We start from the raw sequence: 24,834 nt of genomic DNA on the forward strand, positions 1-24,834 counted from the left end.
CTGAGCAAGACAAAACTGCCTCTTCTCGGGTCCCCGCTGGCTGGGCAGCAGGAGGCCGCGAGCTCAGGCGCGCAGTAGAGCGACGACCCTTACCGGGCAAGGCCCCCGGTACCAAATGCCTCAGGCCACCCGAAAGCGACGCAGGAACGTTCTGTCCTCGCAAAGCGAGGACACGAGACGGGGCATCAACGCGACAAGGCGCTTTCAAGGCTCCTCTTGGCTTTGGCAGGCCCAGAGACGCGGTGACGCGAACTCTGTCTTGCAAAGAGGTTTCTCCAGGGAGGAAAAGAGCAGCTGCGAACGCTGACCGAGCTGAGCTGGGACTCCTCAGCGACAGGACTGGAATGCAACGGGCGGGACTGCTTGGAGCCTCCGGGGACGCGTCACTTCCGTTTCCGGCTGTGCACGCGGGCGCCAGACCGCAACCCGGGAACGGCGGGTTGGCCCTCAGCCTAGAGGGGTGCGAACCTGGCTGCGCACCTGGTCGTGCAGGGCCGTTTTCCCGAACCCTGGGACTTCTCTCACTGAGGCCAGCGCGCCTCGCCGACCCCGCCTCGGAGTGGCTCAGGGCGGAGAGTTTCGTTCCCCAGAACCGCGCGGGCAGGCGGGCGACGACTTTGCAGTTGAGCCCGGGAAAGAGGGAAGTGTCCGCCACGGAAGCCGAGCTATTCGGAGGTAACCAGGAACCCACTTTCATCTTGACTTCGGCTCAGGCGCCCCCTGAGAGACGCCGCAGCGCTTCGGGGCCGCTACCTGGCGGGCGGGGGAGGAGGCAGCCATTTTCTGTAGGCGCAGCGACGTTTCCAGGCGGCAGCAGGCAGGACTGTCAGGAGCGAGGCCAGCGGTCAGGCTCCGAAAGCCGCTCTTTCTACTCTTGGCGCAGATGTAAGCCTGGGCTCCGGGGGAAGCTACCTCGGAGACTGCTCGTGTGCACAGTGTCCCCACGCTACTGTCGTCAGTTGAGAGGATGTAGCTAATCCTAGGTGGGGCGGGCAGTGAGGTCCAACACTGCACCAGAGAAACTTGCCTGGTTCCACTGGCTGATGCTACCACGGGATGAACGAGTTAGTGCAGCTTCAGGTACCAGCTTCAGCTGATGCCAAAACGAGCCCCGTGGCTCCTGAGCCAGGGTGAGCAGCAAGGAACCGGCCACTTTGAATACCTGTGGCGTCCTGGACAGAATTCTGGTGTCGCTTCTACTAGGTCACCTCAGAGAAAATGGTCCCACGAGGCACTCCTTAGCCTGGCCTAGAGGTCTAAATGACTCTGAGGAAATGTAAAAGCAGCAAAAATTCACCTTATCTGAAGTCACCACTACCTCAGACCATCCCCCACCCCGTTTTTTTGTTTGTTTTGGCTTGGGTTTTTTGCCACATCTTTCTCGTGGGGAGCAGCTGGTGGGTTGGAACTGCTGACTTTTCGGTTAGCAGCCCAGGGCTTTACTGCTTCACCAGGTTACTGGACATACGAGTATCTTGTAAGCAAAGGCCAACTAATTTACTCCTAGTCAAATAAAAAAATTTAAATAGGTATAAGTCATCTGCACAATACTCATTTTTTGTCTTGCAAAGAACAGTGATGAGCATCTGGTTGCTTAGTTGGGGGATACTTTCTGGGAAGAATAAGGTTACTTTTTCCTTAATTACTTTCCTTCTACTGTATTTTCACTGTCTCACCTCTTCTGGCAGTGGAAAAGTACCACAAAGTGAAGATGTCCATGTTCACAGGGGAATGAAGGGTGGTAGAAGTTGATTCTCTTCTGACTAAAGATCAAGGCTGGAATGATCTGTTAAAATTTAGAGAAACTTAAAATTTCCTTTTAATCATATTATTTTATCCTAATTTTCCTTTGACATTGGGGAAATGAGATAGAAAGCACACAGATGAAATCTTTGGATAATCCCAGGTTCCGTTCAGCCAGTGGGTGCCAGTTTTCTCACCCTCCACATTTACCTGAACGGTTAAAAAAAAAAAAAAAGCCAAGTTGCTGATTGGCATTTGCCTTCTCTGAACTGTGCTGTGGTGCAAAGTTAAATAACAAGGAAAGGGAAAGAAAGAAAGAGCCTGAAGTAATCTATCATTATGCATTACCTAATATTTAGAATATTTGGAAACCCTGGTGGCGTAGTGGTTAAGTACTACAGCTGCTAACCAAAGGGTCAGCAGTTTGAATCCTCCAGGTGCTCTTTGGAAACTGTGTGGGGCAGTTCTACTCTGCGTCAATTAATTTTAAAGAGAAGGCATGACAGTACCTTTTCTGTTCATTTTTCTCTGATAATAAGTAGCAACTAATAAGGTTCATGGAAGGAGCCCTAGTGGTGCAGTGGTTAAACGTTTGGTTGCTAACTAAGAGGTCAGAGGTTTGAACCTACCAGCTGCTCTGCAGGAGAAAGATGTGACAGGTGCTTCCATAAAGATTACAGCCTTGGAAACACGATGGGGTAGTTCTACTCTGTCCTACAGGATGGCTGTGAGTCGGAATCTGTGGCAACGTGTTTGTTGGTTTGTTTTGAAATAAGATTCATGTGACTTTCTTACTAGCATGTGCTTTTTTTCCTGTCTTCTCTACCCTTAGGAAGAAGACACTCTTACTGATTTTGTACCACACCAGATGGGTCCTCAGTTGTCAAAGATGGTGCTAGGAGCGTAGAGGAGCAAAACTCTTCCTAGAGCAAAATGATAATGGTAGATCTGAAGGTGGCTATGCACTTGAACCCTCAGATCAGGGCTCTGCAGGAAACCAAGGGATCTGTGACAGAGAAATCCAGTCATAGTATGAAAGCTACCCCACAAATGGACAGTCTCTGTCGCGAGAGCTCTCGCCGGGATTTCCGGAACTTCTGCTACCATGAAGCGGCTGGACCCATTGAGGCTGTGAGCCAGCTTAAGGAATTATGCTATCGGTGGCTGAGGCCAGAGATCCACTCGAAAGAGCAGATCTTGGAACTGCTGGTGATAGAGCAGTTCCTGACGATTCTGCCCAGGGAGACCCAGACCCAGATGCAAAAGCATCATCCACAGAGCATAAAGGAGGCTGTGGCCCTAATAGAATATTTGCAGAGGGAACCTGAATCTGGTGAAACAAGGAATGGGGTGAGAAGAAACATTCCTGACATGAACAATGCAGTAGGATAAAGGTGGATCTATCGGGGGGAGGGAAACCCTGGTGGCTAAGTGGTTAAGAGCTATGGCTGCTGCCCTTTAGAAGGTCGGCAGTTCAGATCCATCAGGTGCTCCTTGGAAACTCCATGGGGCAGTTCAGCTCTGTCCTATAGGGTTGTTATGAGTCAGAATCAATTCAGCAGCAATGGATTATTGGGGGAAGAGGTTAATTGAGAAATGAGATCGAGCAGGTCACTTCTTCTGTTATTCCTTTAGGAAAGCTATAGCGAGACCTGAAACTGTGGGCTGCAGCAATAGTCAGTCCACAAGTTTTGAAGCTCCTGGCAGAGTTTTCCTTAGAGAAAAAGAGTTGCTTTTTGCGCTCTTTAGGACCCAAGTGAATTAAGAGTAATGAGCCTAGTTTGGATTAACCAAGGAGATGAGACTTGAGTTCTTAGAAGCAAATGGGGGGTGGGGTCGCAGATCCAAAAAAGGAAAAAAACTTAAGAGGCCAAAGGAAAACAAGGATAGCTAAGAGAAGGAAATATCAAACAGCCAGGGGAAGACTGCAAAGAAAGAAAATGTGGAAAAAAGAAAAATCCCAGAAGAGAGAAGATGGTGAGGAATAGTGTTCTCTGTACCTTAGACAAGAGCCTCCACTGCCTTCCCTTAATGGTTGGTCCTAACCCCTCTTAATGAGTGGGGACCCAGGGTAGCCCTTGGGCAGGTAGCAGCACACCTGCGGTGGCAGAGAATACAGAGCAGGGCATATGTGTGTTGTCGTCACACCAAATCATTTGGAGGTAGATTAGAACCAGGCTCTCCCATTTTTTCTTCCATTCTAATCTCCATTTCCCAACGGGAAAAATCTTACCGAAAGGAAAAATCTTTTTCTCCCATTCCTTATTTATTTATTCTGATCTCCATTTCCCAACGGGAAAAATCCTACTGAAAGGAAAAATCTTTTTATCCCATTCCTTATTTATTTATTTTTAGAGGAAAGTAAAAGAGGAAACCAGAAAGGCGAGGATCCAAATCAAAAATGGAAACCTGTCAAGGCAGCATGAGAAGAGATGGCCAGCACCCTTCTTGTGACCTGAGCTGGGCTGTGTGTGGAGGGGGTGTATTGTCAGTTGGCAGGAGTCATAGCTTTTTTTATTTTATCATGGTTTTCCCAGATTTAACATATAGTTCTTTGTGGAAAATAAGGAGCCTGTTATCTCTTTTTAAGTCTTTTCGCTAATTTATTTAGTGTCTCACACCTCCCAGGAACAGGATTCTGCTTGTTCCTCCCTCTGCCACCCTCAAACCAAAAGTAAGTTCTGTGGTAACAAGGATGGGGATTATTTCTAGGTTGTGTTCCATGAGCTGGGGAAGGAGGCAGTGATCTTGGGAGGAACAGCAGTGGGCCCAGGCTTCATGCTAAAGACAGCAGAGCCCCAATCAGTGGGCAGGTTGCAGAATGAAGAAGTTTGGAATACATACCAGGGTCTACAAGAACAGCCAAGCAAGAACACTCACAAAGAAACTAAGGCGGTATACAAAAAGGGTAAGGAGTTCCACGATAATTTCCTTTTCCAGGGAGCTGTGATAGTAACTTGTTTAGCTAGAATGCTGTGTCCAGTCCTGTGAACTCGCAAAAGCAGCCATGTTAGTGATTATGCTGTCCTCCCGGGTGGCAGTAGAATTTGCCAACTCTGGGTCAAGGTGGGGGTTAGTCTAGGTTACAGAAATGTTCAGACAACAAAACCCTGACTGTCATACTGTGAACTCTGTTCCTTAGAAAAGTAGAGAGGAGGGGAGAAGACGGAGCAGGGAGGGTCAGAGCCAACTAATCCTCATAAGATATAGGAAGAATTAGGTTCAGAAATTGGTTGTCAGTGGCAAAATGTGAGCAGATTTGTATATGAGGAAAAAAATTAATAAAAGACAAAAATGCTCTATCTCTGACTGTACTTGGAGTCCTTGAGTACTTCATTTTCAAACACCTTTAACTCTTGGCCAGCTCAGAGAATATTATTTCATGAGAGGAAAATAAAAATGAATTTTCTTTTATTTCTCATGAACACTTAGGAAACAGTCAACTAGGGAAGCAGTTCTGTGGGCTAGTAGATAACTGATTATTTACAGCGAGACTGTAGCTTCTGGGACTTCACACTTGAGTCAGGATTCACTATTTTAGAAATGAGCACAGGATGTTTATAAACAAAAAGAAATGTTGTGTGGTTCTTTTCCACCCACAGCTCTGCGTACACCACCGACTCTAGCCCTTTCTGAGCAGACAAACACCAAAGACTGGACAGTGGCACCTAAGCTCATTTTGCCTGAGTCCCAGGTGAGCTATACTTTCCATCTCTTTAGGGCTGCCTGAGCATGACCTTGTTCATACCTTTCCCTGCTACCTATGACCCCCACTGTCTTGCAGAGGCTCAGAGGTGTGTTAGCCCTAGATGTTCTCCCCTCAACACCCTGGCTTGGCCCAGTGGGAACCGGGCACCTCCCCGGCTGTTTGCGGTCCGTTGGGTCCTTCCTTTCTGCTTTCTTTAAAAAAAAAATATATATATATATATACTGTTAATTCTTTCAGTGTCTAGCCTACTGTGCAGTTCAGAGGCCAGGTGGTAGGGCCACTTCTGTACTGCCAAGTACTGAGTTGAAGCCCATTCTCTTCTTTAGAGCTTGTTGACATTTGAAGAGGTGGCCATGTATTTTTCTCAGGAAGAATGGGAGTTATTGGAGCCCACTCAGAAGGTCCTCTACCACGATGTAATGCAGGAAAACTATGAGACTGTCATCTCTCTAGGTAAAGATTTTCCATTCCCTTTGTGTAAAAGTTGAGTAATCTATCATGTCCTTAGGTTACTGAGATTGCACCCCTGTGAGAGGGTCTCCCTGGTCCAATTGCTGGTTGGTTCTCAACTAGATGGTGTAGAGGAGAAGAAAGGTGTATCCACATCACCTGGAGAGCTTTTTCCAAAAGTGTTCATTCCTTATCCTAAAGAGAAGTGTTGATTCCCTTCCCCCTTCTCAAACCTGCTCTTCCCACATCTTTCCCATCTCAGTAAATGGAATCACCATTCACCCAATTGCTCAGCCAAAAATCTTGCGATCATCCTTTATGATTTTCCCATCATACCCCTTGAGCGATTAGCAAGTCCCCTTGGCTCTGGGTCCAACCATATCTCAACTTCCTGCACTGTTAGCATCCTGGTCTAAGCCACCATATCTAAACAAGTCTACTTTGATAGCTCTCTAAATGGTCTCCCTTCTTCTGTTTCTGCCCTTCACAGTCAGTTTTTCACATAATGGCTAAAGTGATCTTTCAGAAACTATCAGATGGTGACATTTCCTTGCTTCAAACCCCTAGAGTGACTGTTGATGACATTCAGAAGAAAATCCAAACTCCTTACTGAGGTGCCTAGGCCCCTCCATTATCTAGCCATTACTCAAATCTCTGCCCTGATCTCCTGCTACTCTTGTCCTTGCTCAGCTCTCTGTAGCCACACTGGCATTCTTGGCATTTCTTGAACTCATTGAGCTCGTTTGTACCTTCCTGTTTCCTCTACTGGCACACTTTTCCACTACATGCAGAATTCACTGCTTTCAGGTTTCCGTTCAGATATCACTCAAAGAGGCCTACAGCAACTTTATCAAGAATAACTTCATAGGAGCAGAATCCTAAAATGCTCTTTATCTGTATTAGCTTTCTCCCAAACATTGATCACTTTCTCCTGTTAGAATGTAAATTCAGTGAAAATAGAGGATTTTGCCTTACTTGCTTTTGTGTCCCCAGCCCATAGAGCAATGTTCAGAACACAACAGCCACTCGATACATATTAATCAAATGACTTAGAGACAGAATACTCCCACCATATGGTGATCTATACTTCGAAAAAGTTTCCATTTATTTTGGTCATCTCCCCAACCTGGTTGTGAACCAGTGAGCTATAGGAGTGGCGGAAATCTCTACTAGTCATCCGGTGCCTGGTGCTTAGACACTAATTCAAAACCAAAATGAAAACCAAACCCCGTGCTGTCAAGTCTATTCCGATTCATAGCGACCCTACAGGACAGAGTAGAACTGCCCCCATAGAGTTTTCAAGGAGCGCCTGGCGGATTCAAACTGCTGACCCTTTGGTTAGCAGCCCTAGCACTTAACCACTACACCATCAGGGTTGTAACTATAATTATTACAGGAAGCACGTTGCATGTGATACCCAACCTACTGACCGTCAGATTAGCTCCAGTGGGCCTGGTCTCATCTGGAGAAATCCTCTTAAAGAGTTAATAGGACCAGCCTGTATTCCCTGTAACCTCTGGAGCTTGGGTTCCCCTTGGCGGAATACGTATTTTTTGGTGGCAGAAGAAGCGGGAATGTGCACTGGATTTCCATTCCCTGTTTCTTGTTCATCCATCTACCTTAGGTTTATTTCTTAGTCCCTGCTTTTTCTTAGTCCCTGCTTTGGATATCTGCCTACAAATGCAATATAGTATAAACCAGATAATAGGTTTGAGATTCTGTCCATTTAACTCTCTGGAGTAACAAACTGTAAAAGAGTGCTTTGCTTTGCATTATAGTCTGAAATTAGTAGAACAGTTCACTGTTAAATTGCTAGTCCATGACCTGTTTTTCCTTCTCACAGCATTGTTTGTGCTCCCCAAACCTAAAGTGATCTCCTGTCTAGAGCAAGGGGAAGAGCCATGGATCCAAGGACCTGAGGAGTTCAAGGACAGTCATGTAGAATCTCCTGCAGGTAAGTGTACACCATGGGAAGAGGGGAAATGTACCTTCATAGGAACCTTTACAGGGGTTTAGCATTTTAAGATTCTACTGTGTGTTTAAAAAAATCAGTCATCATTGAGTTGTTCTTTTTTTTATTCCTGCGATTTTCTTGCCATGGATACAGATGGCTGATTCTTAAGTTTATTTCAGCAGGGTTAAAGTTCAAAAATGACACTGGAAATCATCAGCCTGCATCTCTTCCTGCCTTAGAAATAGAAGCACAAGGAGATACAGTTTCAAAAAATGCCAGAGTGAAAGTTCACCAGAAAACAACAGGCAAAGAAAATCAAGGTGATATACACAGGGCGGGGAAACGGCATGGAGATTTCCCAGTGAAGAAAAGAAAAAAACTTTCAACCTGGAAACAAGAGTTGCTGAAACTTATGGATCTTCACAAGAAAGACCATGTAGGAGGAAAGCCTTTTAAATGTCAGGAATGTGGGAAAAGCTTCAGAGTTAGTTCTGACCTTATTAAACACCAGCGAGTACACACTGAAGAAAAACCCTATAAATGTCAACAGTGTGGTAAGAGGTTTAGATGGAGTTCAGATCTTAATAAGCACTTGACGACACACCAAGGCATAAAACCATATAAATGCTCATGGTGTGGGAAAAGCTTCAGTCAAAACACAAATCTCCATACACATCAAAGAACTCACACAGGTGAGAAGCCTTTTACATGTCATGAATGTGGAAAAAAATTCAGTCAGAACTCCCACCTTATTAAACATCAGAGAACCCACACAGGTGAGCAGCCTTTTTCCTGTAGCACATGTAGGAGAAACTTCAGCAGGCGGTCAAGCCTTCTTAGACACCAGAAACTCCACAGGTGAATAAAAGCTTGTCCAGTGTTCCCCTTTCTGAAGAAATTCACCAAATGGAGTTCGATTCTGAAGCTGATGAGGAAATACAAAATTGCAAAGCAACCAATGATAAGAATTTGTCATCAGTGGAAAATGTGAAGGTACAGACATCCTGACAGCAATCTAAGGTGGTTCTGCAGGAGAGAGCAGCAGTTTATTGTTTTTACTTTTAACAGGGGATTCTTTTGTAAGAGAGGTATTCTAAGAACATTCTAGTTGGGATTGTATTTGGCAAAATAAATTCAGCTTCAAATAGAAGATGCAAGCATGAGTCAATCAACAGTTTTCTGTAGTCATAGAGGTAAATATTTGTTTTGCGTTAATCCCCTCAGCCATTCTTGCACATACATGATAAAAATATTTGTAGCATGGTCTTCCAAAACAAGAAGTCATAATATGTGTGTTTAGTTACATACCATTCAGAGTGGTAGGCTGACCACTTTAAATTGTTTCTTACAACAGAAATGTATTCTAATGTAAAGTTTCCCAAGAACCAAATTGGATGTCCTTTTATCTTTGGACACTGTTCACAAAGTTGAACGTCCTTTAAGTATCTGCTTGAGCCTTTTAACAACTTTAGCTCTTGAATTTTTCTGTAATGAAATCATATTTATTTCACCACCAGAAAACCTGCCAGGTGAACTAATAATGCACTAGCCTATGTGTCTCATTGGCTGTGTTTGGAAAATGGGAAGCATCTCCAATGAGATCTTATGGATATGAGTTGGAATTTGTAGCCATGGATTATGTATTAGATGTAAAGAGTAATTTTTGGCAATAAAAGAATCTAGACTATTTCCTTAGCTCATAATGTCAATAGGATTAAACAGACATAAAATTTAGCACTTGCCCAAAGCTTGAAAGAAAACTAATGGCAGTTCAGGATCAGAATCTTGTCAGGTCCCTTCTTGTTGTTTGGTTTTTAATTTGACTTGTGTATTGTTAAGAATGAGGAAAGAGTTATGTTTATATGAGAGCTGGGGTATGTGTGCTACATGCTGTGGTCACGTGCTGTAGTCACCTGGGGAATCCAGTTAGCAGAAGACAAGAGTTCCCGAAAGGAAAGGTTTAGGAATTGGTGATGAGTGTTGGGCAAGGATGGGTGTATCCACAATCTGTGTAGTTTCTCTTAAACGGTGTTACGGATTGAATTGTGCCCCCCCCCCCGAAAGATGTATAAACCCTAACCCCTGTACCTGTGGTAGGAGCACTGGTGGTGCAGTGGTTAAGCATTCGTCACCAGCCGCTCCGCGGGAGAAAGATGCAACAGTCAGGTTCCATTAAGGTTACAATCTTGGAAACTCTGTGGGGCAATTCTACTCTGTCCTACAGGGTGGCTGTGAGTCGGAATACCTGTGGTTATGATTGCATTTGGAAATGGGTCTTCTTTGTTATGTTAATGAGGCAGTGTTAGTGTAGGGTAGGTCTTAGGTCAGTCTCTTTTGAAATATGAAAGAGCAGATTAAGCACTTGAGGACAAATGGAGAAGATACATGCTCATAATAGCCAAGGAACCTAGGAATAGAAACTGAAGAGACAAGGACCTTCCCCAAGAGTGGACTGAGCGAGCCTTCCCCTGGCTGGTGCCCTGAATTCTGACATTTAGCCTACTAAAGTGTGAGAAAATGAATTTCCGTTCATTAAAGCTACCCACTTGTATTTTATAGCAACACTAGATAACTAAGACAGTGGATAGGGTCCAACTGGCCTATGTCCTCTCCAGCACAGCATTTAAGAGCAGTCTTAGGTGATAAATTTAATGGACTGATGAAAGTTTGTATGTTGTGTGCCATTGACTTGATTCCAACTCACAGCAACCCTATAGGACCGAGTAGAACTGCTCCATAGGGTTTCCCAGGTTGTAATCTTTATGGAAGCAGATTGCCGGGTATTTTCTCCCATGGAGTTGCTGGGCGGTTTGAACCACCAACCTTTTGGTTGGCAACTGAGTACTTAACCGTTGTACCACCAGGGTTTCTTAAAGTCTGTGTAGGCCTGTAGGTTTTCTGATAACTTATGTATTTATTTACAGCAGTGACTCGGGTATGTTCCTGGTAAAACATTGAGGTACAGTCCTAGGTAAGAGGCTTAAGAAGTCATCCCTTCCACATCTTATTTTATAGGTGAGGAAATTAAGACTCAAAATAGGTACAGGGACTTGCTCAAGACTCCACAGCTAGAAGGTGACATTCCTTCTGGTGGCTGTCACTCATCTTCATCAGTCAGTGGTGGTGGTGGCGGCGGCGGGCTCTGGTCAGTGCCTTTGTGGAACCCATATCTTTTGTCAGGAACAATTCTACACCAAAGAAACACATTTCATAGAATAGACGGTTTGGTCAAACATACGGCACAAGTAAGAAATGCCCTTGCAGGGAACTGCTGCATTGAGACCCCAGACTGCTTGTCTGAAATGCGTGCATGGTTCAGGCTGGGGTTGTTTTTTCCCCTCCCACCAGCCATTTAAACCTGTCCATTGAAGCGCTCAATTGCCCCTATGTCTTGGGGCGATAAAGAATGTGAAGAGTTCATTCAAGATCCAGTGGAAGCCTCTGTATAGGATAAAAGGCTCCAATATGATTTACCTGCCAAGAACACCCTGGCCTGTTGGCTCAGGAATCTGTCCCTGCACAGGTTTTAGCCTTAGCCAGGGTCTTGTAGGTGGGTCAGCTTTCCTGTGCTATCCAGCATTTTCTGGTAACAGTGGCAGTCCGAGTGTGTAGGCCCAGTCTAGGATGGTGTATGAATCTCCATGGATGGTCGTCTCTTAAATCTGGAAGGTGGTTAATTGCACATCAGTTGGGAGGTGAGGCAGTGGACTTTGACTGTGTTCCCACAAGGGTACCTGAATAGTCCCACCATATGCCATGGCACGGTTGCCACTGACCTCAAACGGTAGGTTCCCCCTGCTGAGGTGGCCGTATTCCACTATATTGATGATGTCACGCTGACCTCTGACTTGTTTGCTTCTTTGCAGACTGGAGCTGGTAAGGTAGTTGTGCACCTCCAGTCGCAGGGGTGGGCAGCGAACGAGGGAAGAATGCAGGGGCCTGATTTGTCAGTCAAGGACTTGGGTGTTATCTGGTCGGGTAAGACGCAAGCAATGACTGAAGCGATGATAGATGAAGTCCAATCCTACCCTTGCCCAGAAACTATGAAGGAACTACAGGCATTTGTTGGGCTCCTAGGGCATTGGTGCCCCTTCACACCCCATGTAGCCCACACCCTATGGCCCCTATGTAGGTTAGTGAAAAAACAAGTGAGACTGAAGGAGAGAGACAGGTGAAGAGATGACGGTTGGAGAGAGAGAGACAGGTGAAACTGGGGAGAGTTCTAGAAAGTAAGGGGTGTGAGTGGGGCCTGTGGCAATGGCAAAGCAACGAGAGTGCCACTGGGATTTTGGTCCCAGTTGCGGTGAGGAGCAAAAGAGAGGTGCAGCACGTTGGAGAAAGTCATGCACAGTGTATACCCTGCTGCAGGTAGATGGAAGTTCTCATAAAGGGTCAAGTTCCCCTTTACTGGGAGTGTCAGAACAGGACTAATACCTCTCACCCCCTCAGGGTGATGGGTTGGACCCCCAACAATAGTACGCTAGAATCCTGCTAGTTGTTGCCAGTAGTTGGTTAGGGAAGCAAAAGCGAAGCCTACGGGCAGGGGCATACCAATCGTGCAAGGGGTGGCTTTGGACATGTGGCTTGCATGGGTGGCTGTAATTGCCCTACAACTGGGTGGGGTGCTGCACCTGGGGGCGGCTGTACATAGCTGCTAATGTTTACACCACCATCCACAGTGTTTCCAGCAATTAAACTGTAACAGCCCAGCACAGATACCTGCGCACATCATGGTGGGTTTACCCCTTGTCCCTGTTCTCGCCCCAGGCCACAGCTATAGATATGGAGTGGCAGGTAGAGGTGCTAGCCAGACACACCACAGCTGCACTTAGCAACACCAGGTGGGCTATCACCCTTCTGAATGGGGAGACTCAACAAATACAGAAGGTTATCCTTCAGAGTAGGGTGGCCCTTGACATCCTGACCACCACCCAGAGTGACACCTGTGCCATAATAAAAATTGAATGTTGCATGTATAGCCCTGATGCCTCTAAAAATGTATCTTTGGCTCTGCAGGACTTGCAGCAACACATCACTTCTATCAAACATGACACTGCTGGCCGTGTCTCCAGCTGGCTGTAAACCCTCCCATCTGCCTGGCAGATAGGCTTCTGGGTGATATTGGGACTCTTATTACTAAGTCTTTTCCTGTGTTACTGCTTATACTGAGTATGTGGTCTGGTTTTGCAGTGCTCCTCTGCATACCAAGTCCGAGGGCTTACACGGAAGAGGGGACGGTAAGATTGTAAGTACATTTGGGAGGGTATGCAGGGGTGGACTGTAGGATAATGCTATTCAGCTATATGCGTCCCCTACCTAATGGAATCAGCTTTGCTCTTCCCCAAAGCATGCTGGGGATGAATTCAGGATGGACTCAGGCTAAGGTACAAACCCAGGACTGGGCCAGCGGCCAAGGCCAAAGAATGCCTTAGCAACAAGAAGGAAAACATCTGGGCCTGGCTGTGAAGTCCCTGGGAATACTGACTGCCCAAGGACGTGGGAGAAAACAATGAGCCTTGGTCCCAGCTAGAATGGTATATAAGCTTGGGTCCCTTGCTAGGTGGTTGTGGAAAATACTCCAGCCAGCCGCCACTGGAGAGTAGCTGCTTGCCAGTGTCAATAAGTTTCCATGAATCAACTCATGAATCTGGAAAGGGCTACATGTCATTTCTTCAGGTTATCTGCCAGGACGCACAGTGAGGGTCTTTCCTTGCTACAGCTGTGCCCCAACAATGTGATATGTATATACAGATATACATACGTGTACACATATTTATACATACATGCACATCGTAAATACATCCTGTGGATATCATATAGATATTTAGATAGGTAACTTAAGTAAATATATTTCTATACATTAAAATATTTCTGAGATGAACAGCCATGTTAAGTGAGGCATTCATGTACCTGGTGGGAGTACTGGTGATCAGAACTATCTCCAAGGAATGGAGGAACTACAGACAGTCCCCAACTTAATTCAAATTATGACAAGCTGCAGTTACAACTGTCTTTTTTTTAGTGATTTGTATATCTTTTATGTATGTATGTATTAAAATATATCTGTAAGTTTAATGCTTTCAACCCCCAAGGACAAAGATCGGATTTATAAAGATACTGATAACAAAAGGCAGTAATAATGAAAATGAGAAAAACGAGGTATTCAGCTTATGTCAGAACTGACCACTCTTGAGCCATCAGAACAGAACCCCGCTGTAAGTCGGGGACTACCTGTGTACTGCAGGGCTAGTCTACAGTGCATTTTGATGACCAACAGCCAGGGACAGCTGGAACACACCAAGACAGTCTGTATCTGGCAAGATGATGCCTTTCATGTGGTGGTAGGTAGACTCTCCAAAATGAAGCACCTTATACCCTCCCCACTATCCCCATCCATGTCAGACAGTGCCCATCCATTCGTTAAGGAAATCTTCCACCTCTACAGACCACTCAGGTCCCTGATCTCTGACCACAGCATCACATCTATATTGCAGTTTTCAAATAAATGGTTCAATGTCCTTTGTGATGGTTAATGTTATATGTCGACTTGGCTAGGCCATGATTCCCAGTAATGTGCAATTGTCCTCCATTTTGAGGTCTGATGTGACTGTCCTCCATTTTGTGGTATTGTGTAATTGCTCTCCATTTCATGTGTTGTAAATCCTAAACTTTATATGTTAATGAGGCAGGATTAGTGCGGGGTGTATCTTGAGTCACACCCTTACTCAAGTCACACATGCCCTTATACTTAAGTCACCCCCTTACTCAAGTATCTGAAGTAAAAGGAGTTTCCTTGAGTGTGACCTACATCCAATATGTATGGACACTCTGGCAAAGCTTGTTCTGGCTCTGGATCCTGTATCCAGCTCATTGTCATCTGACCTCCAGTTCTTGAGACTTGAGCCAGCAGCCTTTTGTCTGACGGACTAGTTTGGCTGCAACCAAGTGAGCCAGGAGAAGCCTCCAGTCTGACACCTAAGCCACAGATTTGGGATTTGCCAGCTTCCGTAACTGCAAGACCCATTTCTTTGAGAATATATGTACACAGACACACACACACATATATATATACATTTCCTTGGTTTTGCTTCTCTAGAGAACCCAGCCTAAGATACCCTCTATTCTAAGGCTCTACATGTGGATAGTGTACCAGACATTTGTTGACTGCCTTCTAGCATCCATTTCCCTTTTTGCCCTCCCCAACAACCTTGATTCATTTTGGAGATCTGTGAGGTTCCTGGCCCTGGTATCCAGGAGTACAGCATGTGACCTAAGCTAATAAGTAGATTCTTCCTCCTTAGCTAGAAGATGGCTCAGGGTTAGGCATAGGACCTTAAGTTGGTCTCATCAGGACTTTTGTAGGAAATGCTAGAACAAAAACACTCCCTCTTGCTGGATGATACATCCAGCCCCAGTAGCTATTGACAGTTTTCCTGAAACTATTGGAGATATGTGTGTTAGGATTAAGCCAACACTACAGGAGACAGAACAGAGCAACAGACGCTCAGTCCTTGGTGACATCATTATGCTGCATCACCTGATACTTGGAACTGCCCTGAACTTTTCAGGTACATGAGCCTGTATATTCCGTTTGTTGTTTATGCCAGTTCGAATGGGGATTTCTGCTCATTCCAACTAATACAGAGGGTAATAACTGATTTAAGATGATGGATATAATATACATATAAAAAAGTTCTTTTATATATACCTATTTGAAACTTTTTCTTATGGAAAGTATCAAGCCTACATAAAAGTAGAATAGTATAATGACCCCCTATGCATGCTTTAACCTTTAGCAACATTTTGAAAGTCTTGTTCAATTTATTCCCTCCAATTTTTGTTTTATTTGTCTTGGCAGGGGTAGCTGTTTGGTCTTTGGCCGGAGTATTTTAAGGCAAATTTCAAACATTATAGTACTTCACCCACAAATAGTTTGTGAGAGGTAAACAATTCTTATCAATCTCTTGCCTAAACAAACTACCAATGAGGAAGAGTTCTCACACAGTGGAGGCCCTCTCTCCCACAGGAGGGAAGGTTGAGAACGTGGGAGGGCAATCAAAACTTAGCTGACAGCTTCTCAAGATAGCTTTGTGAGACTACCCCCTTGGCGTCCTCCCTGGTGTTTTCATTTATGAGAACACCGGGCATCCCAGCTGTCTCGTAATGAGGTTGGTCCACAGGGGCTGTTCAATGCGTTTAACGATCACTGGGGCAGCTTACTAATAACTTGAAACTGCATGATTGACTGCTGTACTTTTAGTGAGGCCCAGAGTGTTGGCACTCTTTAAGAGTTTGGCAGCAACAGTTAATTTTAGGTTCCCTGGAAGTCACTAAAGAACAACAAAAGTAATTACCCTTCAACGAATTTATGCAGGACATTTCCCCAAGGAGCTCAAAGTGCCCTCAGGGCTAGTTCCTCGTTTACCTACACAGATTGGCTTTGAAGACGTTTTTCTGGAAATAATGTGCATATTAATATTCAATACAAATTTATTATAATTCACCCTCCTTCTTAGCATTCCTGCTTGATCATATTTCTTTTTAATTAGCATTTGACCATCACACTTTGATAAATACTTAGATGAAAAATGATCTGGAATTTTAATATTCCTGTTCTACTTTCTGCCCCATTTGTCATCATGCTTGTCAATGAGGAATTTTCTCTCCTTTTTCATGGTTGGTGTCTATTTGTTCCCTTGATATATATAATCTTGACAGTTCTTTGTGGAGTTATTCTAAAGTAGTTACTCTAACACCCAGTGCACTGATAGTTAAGTAGTGTGACACAAACTACTTTAAAAGATCTTTGGCCAGTTAATAAATCCCACACTTAATCATTTATGAAAACCGTCTTGGCCAACCAAGCGTTCTTTGCAACTAAGATTCCTGGTGCCATAAGCTATTGTAATCATCCTCTGCAACTCCCAGATTGATATTTAGTCTAACCTGCTGCCCAAAACTGGTTCTGGCCTTATTACTGCTTAAGAATGTTTGCTCCTTAAAACTTTTTGAAAGGTAAGTGAGCAAATATTCATTGAGCATTTTCTATGGACCTAGCATCGTTTTAGGTACTAGAATTTTGTGTTCACAAACACTTTTGGTTTTGTTTTTTTATTCCTAAAGAATGTTGGATTTAGGAAAAAGCGTATTCTAGGCTTTTTCTTTTTTTTTTTTTTAACGCATTTTCATTGAGATGCCCTGGTGGCACAGTGGCTCAGAACGTGGCTGCTAACCAAGAAGCTGGCAGTTTGATTCATTGTATTTGTAAACTGCATAATACAATATTTGTGTTTTATTTGGGAGTTTGACTGGCTTTCAGTGGTCAGTTTCCCACTCAGCCTTATCTTCAGCTCCATCTTCCCAAAAACAGAATAGGAGAAACACACCTCTCCTACCTTATATACCTTAATATTAATTTTTTTTTTTAAAGATATGAGACTGGAGAAACCCTGAGAGTATGGCCCCCAGATGCCCTTTCAGCTCAGTAGTGAAGTCACTCCTGAGGTTCACCCTTCAGCCAAAGATTGAACAGGTCCATAAAACAAAAGACTAAAGGGGCACACCAGCCCAGGGGCAAGGACTAGAAGAGGCAGGAGGGGACAGGAAAGCTGGTAATAGGGAACTCAAGGTTGAGAAAGGAGAGTGTTGACATGTCGTGGGGTTGTTAACCAATGTCATAAAACAGTATGTGTACTGTTTAATGAGAATCTAGCTTGTTCTGGAGATCTTCATCTAAAGTACAATTTTAAAAAATGGCATTAGGAAATAAAAGATATGATTGAATTGGCTCAGCCTCTCTGCTCTTTTGAGAGTGGACTTTAGCATTCACATATAGGAAACATTTCCAAATCCTTACAGGGATATACATATTTAAATCTTAGCTGATATGAATGCAGTAAGAGCTTTTCAAACAGAGACATGAAATCTAGACACGTTCTCAGTAAGGACACCGAGACACAAAGCAAGCTCCTATGGAAACTGCAGGAACTTTAGTGTATAAGCAATTATATTCTTCCTGGCAATGTTTTTTTGTTTTGTTTTTGTTTTGTGCCTCTCAAATTTTCACAGTGATCTACCCCAACATGATCAGACATTTTATCACAAGCAGCGTTTTTTAAAACTGTATGAAAAAGCATGTTAGGATAAAGGCAGTTAACCTTTTTTTTTTTTTAAATATTAATCTTAAAACAAGTAATTGCTACCACCTGGCTGGAAAATCTGCTTTCCTAATTGTGTCTAAGCTTTTGTTCTTCCCATAGGCAAAAACTATATTTATATAAAATATCCAGAATAGCCAAATCCATAGAGACAGAAAGCAGATTAGAGTTTGCCAGAGGATGTGGATAAGGAGGGAATTGGGAGCCCTGGTGGTGCAGTGGTTAAAAGGCCACTCCTTGGAAACCCTATGGGGCAGTTCTACTCCATCTTAGAGGGCTGCCATGCCTCGGAATCGACTCAACAGCAACGGGTTTCTTTTTAGAATGATGAAAATGTTCTGGAATTAGATAATAGTGATAATTGCACAACCTTGTTACTATTCTAAAAACCACTGAATTGTACAATTTAAAACGGTGAATTTTATGATATGTTACATATCTCAATTTAAAAAGAAGATAGGCTCAGCAGGGACTAAAGCAGAAGTTGACAAGTAGGCCCAGATAACTAATGGTGGTGGAGGGAAGAAGGGGGAAGAATTTGGACAAAAAAAGAAGAGGCATTGAGTAGGTAAAGACTGAAAAAAAGTCAGCCTCTTTAGGAGGATTTACATGGATTCCGGGATTAGATTTCAAAGGCAAGAATTTAGGGAGGAGAAGATAACCCTTGGGAAAGAGGATATGATTTGGTGCTTCAGTTATGTCCTCCCTGGGTGTCATTGGGTCTCACAACGGACAGCAAAGAAGGTAAGAAGATCATGGGTTAAAGGTCATGTGTCACTTGTGCTAGGGTGGAAGTCGCACTCATGATAATGACAAGAGCAACATCAAAGTGCTTCCTCTGATCCAGGCACTGGTCGAAGCGCTGTGCATTTATAAACATTTTTTTCTCCAAATCATTTCCATGCGATAGGTACTACCATGATTGTCACCATTTTATAAATGAGGAAACTGGCATATAGAGAAGAGTAAGTAACTTTCCTGAGCTCACACAACTACAGGTGGCAAGACCACGATTCAAGCCCAGGCAGACTCCAAGGAACCCATTCCTAACCACCATCCAATATTACCTTTCCAGCAGGGTTCTTGGCCCTGGTACCTGTCAAGAGAGATAATGTATATAAAGTGCTTAGCAGTATGCCTGAGGCACTAAATAATCGATTTATGATAATGACATTTCTTCAACCACAATGCTGGCTCAACTCGTTCATAGCTCTGATGGCCCTAATCTGTCTGGAGTTCCAAGTCCAAACCTCCAACTGCCCACTGGATATCTCTGCTGTTTGTCCTTCAGTGTGTCCAGTATGTACTGAACTCACCATCTCCCTCCCCACCTAGCCTATTCTTGTCCCCACTCCTGAATTCACTATGTGGTTAAGGCACAGTGTGGTGAGGTGGCAATCTCATCCCCACTTCATTTCACCCTATAGCACCCCCAGAATTCTTACTGAAACACTTCTCATCACACATTGCCCTGACTTAAAATCCTCCAAGGTGCCCTGTTGCCTGCGACAGTGGTTTTTACCATAAAGCCCCTCACAAGAGTCCTCAATGTTGGGGGGCCATGCACAGGAAGTTAAAGGGCAGAGCAATGGGAACTCTAGGCTCCTGCTATGCTTCCACAAAGCAGCATTGCTTTTATCTGTTTCACACATTGGGCGTTTTGGTAAGCACTTGCTTTTAGGAACAGTTTTGTGATTAAACAACAATCAACAAAACAAAACTCTTTAGCCTGAGACTTAAAACCTTTCGGGATCTGGCCCCCAATTTTACCAGCTATTTCCTATCCCCCTTCCCAATGCCCTAACTCTATTTAAGAATTAGCTAGTTCCCAACACTATGGTGAATATTTGTCTTTATTCTTTGCTGCCCATCTGAGCCCCCTCCTAAATTTCAGTAATCTGCCATTGTGTGTGTGTTGGTTGCATCCCACTAGGAAAGCTGACGAGGCCAGGTGGGTGGTCATTATCCCCACTTGCTCGAATGAAGGTCTAAACACGTGACCTAAGCTTAGCCAATCAGGTGCTCCTGCCTGGAACTCCGAACATGGAGAGGATGACACAGAGAAGTAAGAACTGTTCAGAATTCTTTCCAGCGGGAACAGCAGCAACCAGAACCCAGTGTCTCGGTCGCAGGGACACTGACAGTGGGGCTCAGTGTGATCTGACTTTGGTCACAGTATTATATGATTCCATTTACATGAAATGGCGAGAATAGGCAAATCCATAGAATAGGAAGTGGATTGAGGGCTACCAGGGGATGGGGGAAGGGAAATGAGAAGTGACTGTTAATGGGTACAGTGTTTCTTTTGGGTTGATGAAAATGTTCTAAAATTGATTGTGGTGTTGGTTGTACAACCCTATGGATATACTAAAAGCCATTGAATTGTACACTTTAAATGGATAAATTAGATGGTATGTGAATCATAACCCAATGAAGCTGTTACTAAAAAAAAGAATGAATCAGTCAATGAAATTTTCATAGATGTCCTCACCTTACAAAATGGATGTGCTCCTGAGAAACTGGAAGTAAATACCTTTACATTTATTATTGAGTTTTACTGCAAAATTAGGAACCGATTTTCATATACAAAAAGAAATCTGGCCTCCTGATAAAACTTTTAAAAATAACATTTAAGAGCATGACAATCTTTTTTGAAAGAATAGGGTTAAAAGAAAAAGTTAAAACGTTATTATAATATCCAAAATAAGTAACAAAGCTCAGTAATAAGGTGAAAAATATTAAAATGCTGAACTCAGAATTTAAAATATATTCCTTGTAGCCAGCTCAACTATAAGAAAAATTAACCAGAGCTTGATGGTAAACTATGAGTTCCTAGGTGATGCAAATAGTTAAGTGTTCAGCTACTAACTGAAAGGTTGGCAGTTTGAGTCCACCCAGAGGTGCCTGGGAGGAAAGGTCTGGTGATCTGCTTCTGAAAGTTCACAGCCACTGAAAACCCTATGGAGCGCAGTTCTACTGTGAAACATATCAGGTTGCTGTGAGTCAGAATCCACTTGAGGGAAACTGGTTTCTTAGATGGTGAACTAGCACAAGTTGCTGATTCCTTCCCAGCCCTGAGAATGCCACAAAGCCAGGACGGCAGATGATGGAATAAAGAAATGAATATAAAAGTAGCAGGAAACTCCTGGGGAGACAGAGGGTGATGGGTCCCAAGGGGTGTACTGGGGTAGATGGCGGGTATAGGACTGTGCAAAGTAAGAGTAGACAAGGAGCAGACCCAGCAGAAAGGGCAAGGTTATAGCATAGCTTGTTGGTGGTAATCTTTTCTCTTCCCGCCCATTTCCTGCACAGATCTTGCTTGCTCTGCCAAAACTGTGAGATAGGAAAAAAATAAAATCCCCAGCGCCCTTCTACTGGAAGGCATGGGTGGACAGAACTGGAGCCAGGCTAGAATGGAGACCAGAAAACAATGGGTGCAGACTGGCTGCCCTGTGGGGTTCTCTTCTTGCCCCTCCCTCTCTTTACCCCAAGAACTCCCCAGAAAAGAGCATCCCTGAAAGGTAGGGTTGGCAAACAAGAAGTATTCAAGTTCAGAGAACATGCCAGAGCTGTATTCCCTGAGGGTATTGCCCCACTCCAGCCTTAAACTCACCTGGTGGAGCACAGCTGGGGTCTGGCCTTCACCCAATCCCTCATTCACTTTATCAGCAACGTAGCTGATATGCCTGCTGTTGTGTGCTCTGGAGTTGATTCCAAGAGATAGCCACCCTATATGGCAGAGTAGAACTGCCCCATAGGGTTTTCACGGCTGTAATCTTCGGAAGCAGACTGACAGATCCTTTCTGTCAAGGAGCTGCTGGTGGATTTGAACCACTGGACCTTTCAGTTAGTAGCCAACTGCCAAACCATTTTGCCACCAGGGCTTCTTAGTAAACTGGAACATCAGGTTGAGGAACTCATATAAAAGGCATCAGGAAGGGACACAGAGAAAAAATACATAAAAGAAAATTTAGATACAGATAAAAAAAAAATAGATAGGAAATGAAAAATGTAAATATTTGAATACTGCTGTAATGGGGAGGGGGAGAGCTTGCACTCGGGAAGAGGAAGAGACAGGGGTGGTGACATTCCTCAGTAAGATAGTCCCTATAGAGGAAAAGATTTTGTCATGTGCATAACATAGGTTGTTAATGAGTCTTCCTCCAGTCCTGATGCCCTGTTCTTCATATAGTCCAGCTTCTCGTATTATTTGCTCAGCATACAGACTGAAAAGGTATAGTGAAAGAATACAACCCTGATGCACACCTTTCCTGACTTTAAAGCAATCAGTATCCCCTTGTTCTGTCCAAACAACTGCCTCTTGATCTATGTAAAGGTTCCTCATGAACACAATAATGTGTTCTGGAATTCCCATTCTTGACAATGTTATCCGTAATTTGTTATGACCCACACAGTCAAATGCCTTTGCATAGTCAATAAAACACAGGTAAACATCCTTCTAGTATTCTCTGCTTTCAGCCAGGATCCATCTGATATCAGCAATGATATCCCTGGTTCCACATCCTCTTCTGAAGCCCGCCTGAATTTCTGGCAGTTCCCTGTCAATATACTGCTATAGCCGTTTTTTAATTATCTTCAGCAAAATTTTGCTTGCGTGTGATATTAATGACATTGTTCTATAATTTCCACATGATAAACGGAGAAAAGATTGAAATTGTCAAGGATTGCATTTTACTTGAATCCTCAATCAACAGCCATGGAAGCAGCAGTCAAGAAATCAAAAGACGCATTACATTGGGTAAATCTGCTGCAAAGGACCTCTTTAAAGTGTTGAAGAGCAAAGATGTCACCTTGAAGACTAAGGTGCGCCTGACCCAAGCCATGGTATTTTCAATCGCATCATATGCATATGAAAGCTGGATAATGAATATGGAAGACTGAAGAAGAATTGACCCCTTTGAATTGTGGTGTTGGCGAATAATATTGAATATACCATGGACTGGCAAAAGAATGAGCAAATCTGTCTTAGAAGAAGCACAACCAGAATGCTCCTTAGAAGCAAGGATGGCGAGACTGCATCCTACATACTTTGGACATGTTGTCAGGAGGGATCAGTCCCTGGAGAAGGACATCCTGCTTGGCAGAGTACAGGGTCAGTGAAAAAGAGGAAGACCCTCAACGAGGTGGATTGACACAGTGGCTGCAGCAGTGAGCTCAAGCATAGCAACGATTGTAAGGATGGCTCAGGACCGGGCGGTGTTTTGTTCTGTTGTGCCAAGGGTCACTATGAGTCAGAACTGACTCGACAGCACCTAACAACAACAACAGAGGAAGAGATAGGGGGTGGTGAAGTTCCTCAATAAGATGGTCCCTACATAGGTAAACTTTAAGCCAATTAAATGATCCCTATATGGGTCCTTAACTTGACAAAGTCCCTAACTTGGTACTTAAACCTTAAGCCAAGGGAGTAGTATCTATAGGGGTCCCTGTCTGGGCTGTTAAAAGTTAACAGGGAGAGATAAGAGACAAGAAGTGTATAAAACCCTAAGAAAACAACTTTTGGAGCACTCAGATTCTTTCTCTACCTGAGTAGCCCACTTAACGCTTCCTAGTCAAGTGTACTTTCGCTGCTAACCCTCTGCTTGCTAATAAACCCCTGCTCACTTGGAACTATTTGTCTCAGTGTTTGAATTCTTTCCTACACCGAAGACAAGAACCAAGGCTGTTCTCCGGTAACACTGCCAGAATGAGAGAATAAATAAATGAGGGGAAAATATTTGCAGAAATAATAACCAAGAATGTCCCAGAGTTAACCTCGAAAACGTTATGCTGAGTGAAACAAATCAGACACAAAGACAAATATTGCATGACTTCACTTACATGAAATATCTAGAATAGGTAATTGTATAGAGACAAAAGTTTATTAGTGGCTACCAGGGATGGTTAGAAGAGGGGAATGTAGAGTTATTGCTTAAGGGATTCTGAGTTTCTGTTTGGTATGACAAAAAACTTTTGGAAATGGATAGGGGTGATATTTACACAACATGAACATAATTAACGTTTATGAATTGTAACCTTAAAAATGGTTAAAATGGCAAAAAAAAGGGTACTCCAAAGATTAACTAGATTATAGACATAGCATTAAAAATAAATGCACAAACCATGCAGATTTTAAAAAAATGCCCTAGAGTTAAACACAGATGAAAGAGTTTATACGATAGATAAGAATAAAGGCTAGATAAGGAAAAACATACATACACACACCAAGATGCATTATATGGGAAATGTTTTTTTCTGTTGTTAAACTACAGCTAGATTTGTACCTTAACATCTCTTTTACACATAGTTGTTGGGTAATCTACTTAGTACTTGAATTTTAACCAAATGTAGTATACCTTTCCTAAATATTGTATACTAAATTTTTTAAAAACAAATTATCTGAAACATCAATGAGGGTGCTGTTTTATAATTTTATGATGACGTGAAGGCTACTGCAGTATATGGAGCTGTTTTTTGCAACCATTGTGAAATGTTTTAAAGTTACTAAATAGAATGATCAGATCATTAACCAACTGTAAAAACAACTTGGGGTGGAGCCTGACCTCCTCTCACTTCATGAGGGGGAAGGAGAATCAAGGTCAACAGCCCAAGGTTGATTCCTGAGGCGGAGGTCGGACATGCCTTCTCTCTCTGCTATCTTTACCAATTCTGACACCAGCCATCCCTCCCAAGGAGCTCTCTACTTCTCTGCTGTGTTCGATATTCATTGCAGTGGCCACAAAGAACTCACAGACCATACTCAAGATTATGGGATTTATAAGAGAAGTAACAGGTTACAATTCAGGCTCAGGAACACTCAA

General features: G+C 43.6%; 1 protein-coding gene across 5 annotated transcripts; it reads left to right on the top strand.

Moving 5' to 3' along the window:
• The first annotated feature begins 408 nt into the window (after window positions 1-408).
• ZNF75A (zinc finger protein 75A) lies at window positions 409-24,834 on the top strand. Of its 5 annotated transcripts, none has more exons than XM_064295451.1 (7): window positions 409-675; window positions 2,576-3,093; window positions 4,456-4,651; window positions 5,346-5,437; window positions 5,779-5,905; window positions 7,746-7,856; window positions 8,096-17,010. In XM_064295451.1, exons 2-7 carry the CDS (start codon window positions 2,677-2,679, stop codon window positions 8,716-8,718), a joined length of 1,566 nt encoding a protein of 521 aa, XP_064151521.1. In that variant the 5' UTR covers window positions 409-675; window positions 2,576-2,676; the 3' UTR covers window positions 8,719-17,010. The 5 variants fall into 5 exon arrangements, with proteins under 5 accessions (XP_064151521.1, XP_010595663.1, XP_010595664.1 ...); XM_010597361.3 differs by having other exon boundaries at window positions 8,036-17,008; XM_010597362.3 differs by having other exon boundaries at window positions 8,039-17,007.

Source organism: Loxodonta africana, chromosome 12, assembly GCF_030014295.1.
Source record: "Loxodonta africana isolate mLoxAfr1 chromosome 12, mLoxAfr1.hap2, whole genome shotgun sequence".
Taxonomy (NCBI): Eukaryota; Metazoa; Chordata; class Mammalia; order Proboscidea; family Elephantidae; genus Loxodonta; species Loxodonta africana.

Excerpts from the sequence above, each read along its gene's own strand:
- ZNF75A (XM_010597361.3), top strand. The coding sequence starts at position 2,677 with ATGATAATGGTAGATCTGAAGGTGGCTATGCACTTGAACCCTCAGATC. Across the intron at positions 3,094-4,455 it reads CTGGTGAAACAAGGAATGGG|GTTGTGTTCCATGAGCTGGG; the intron begins GTGAGAAGAAAC and ends GATTATTTCTAG. Across the intron at positions 5,906-7,745 it reads TGAGACTGTCATCTCTCTAG|CATTGTTTGTGCTCCCCAAA; the intron begins GTAAAGATTTTC and ends TCCTTCTCACAG.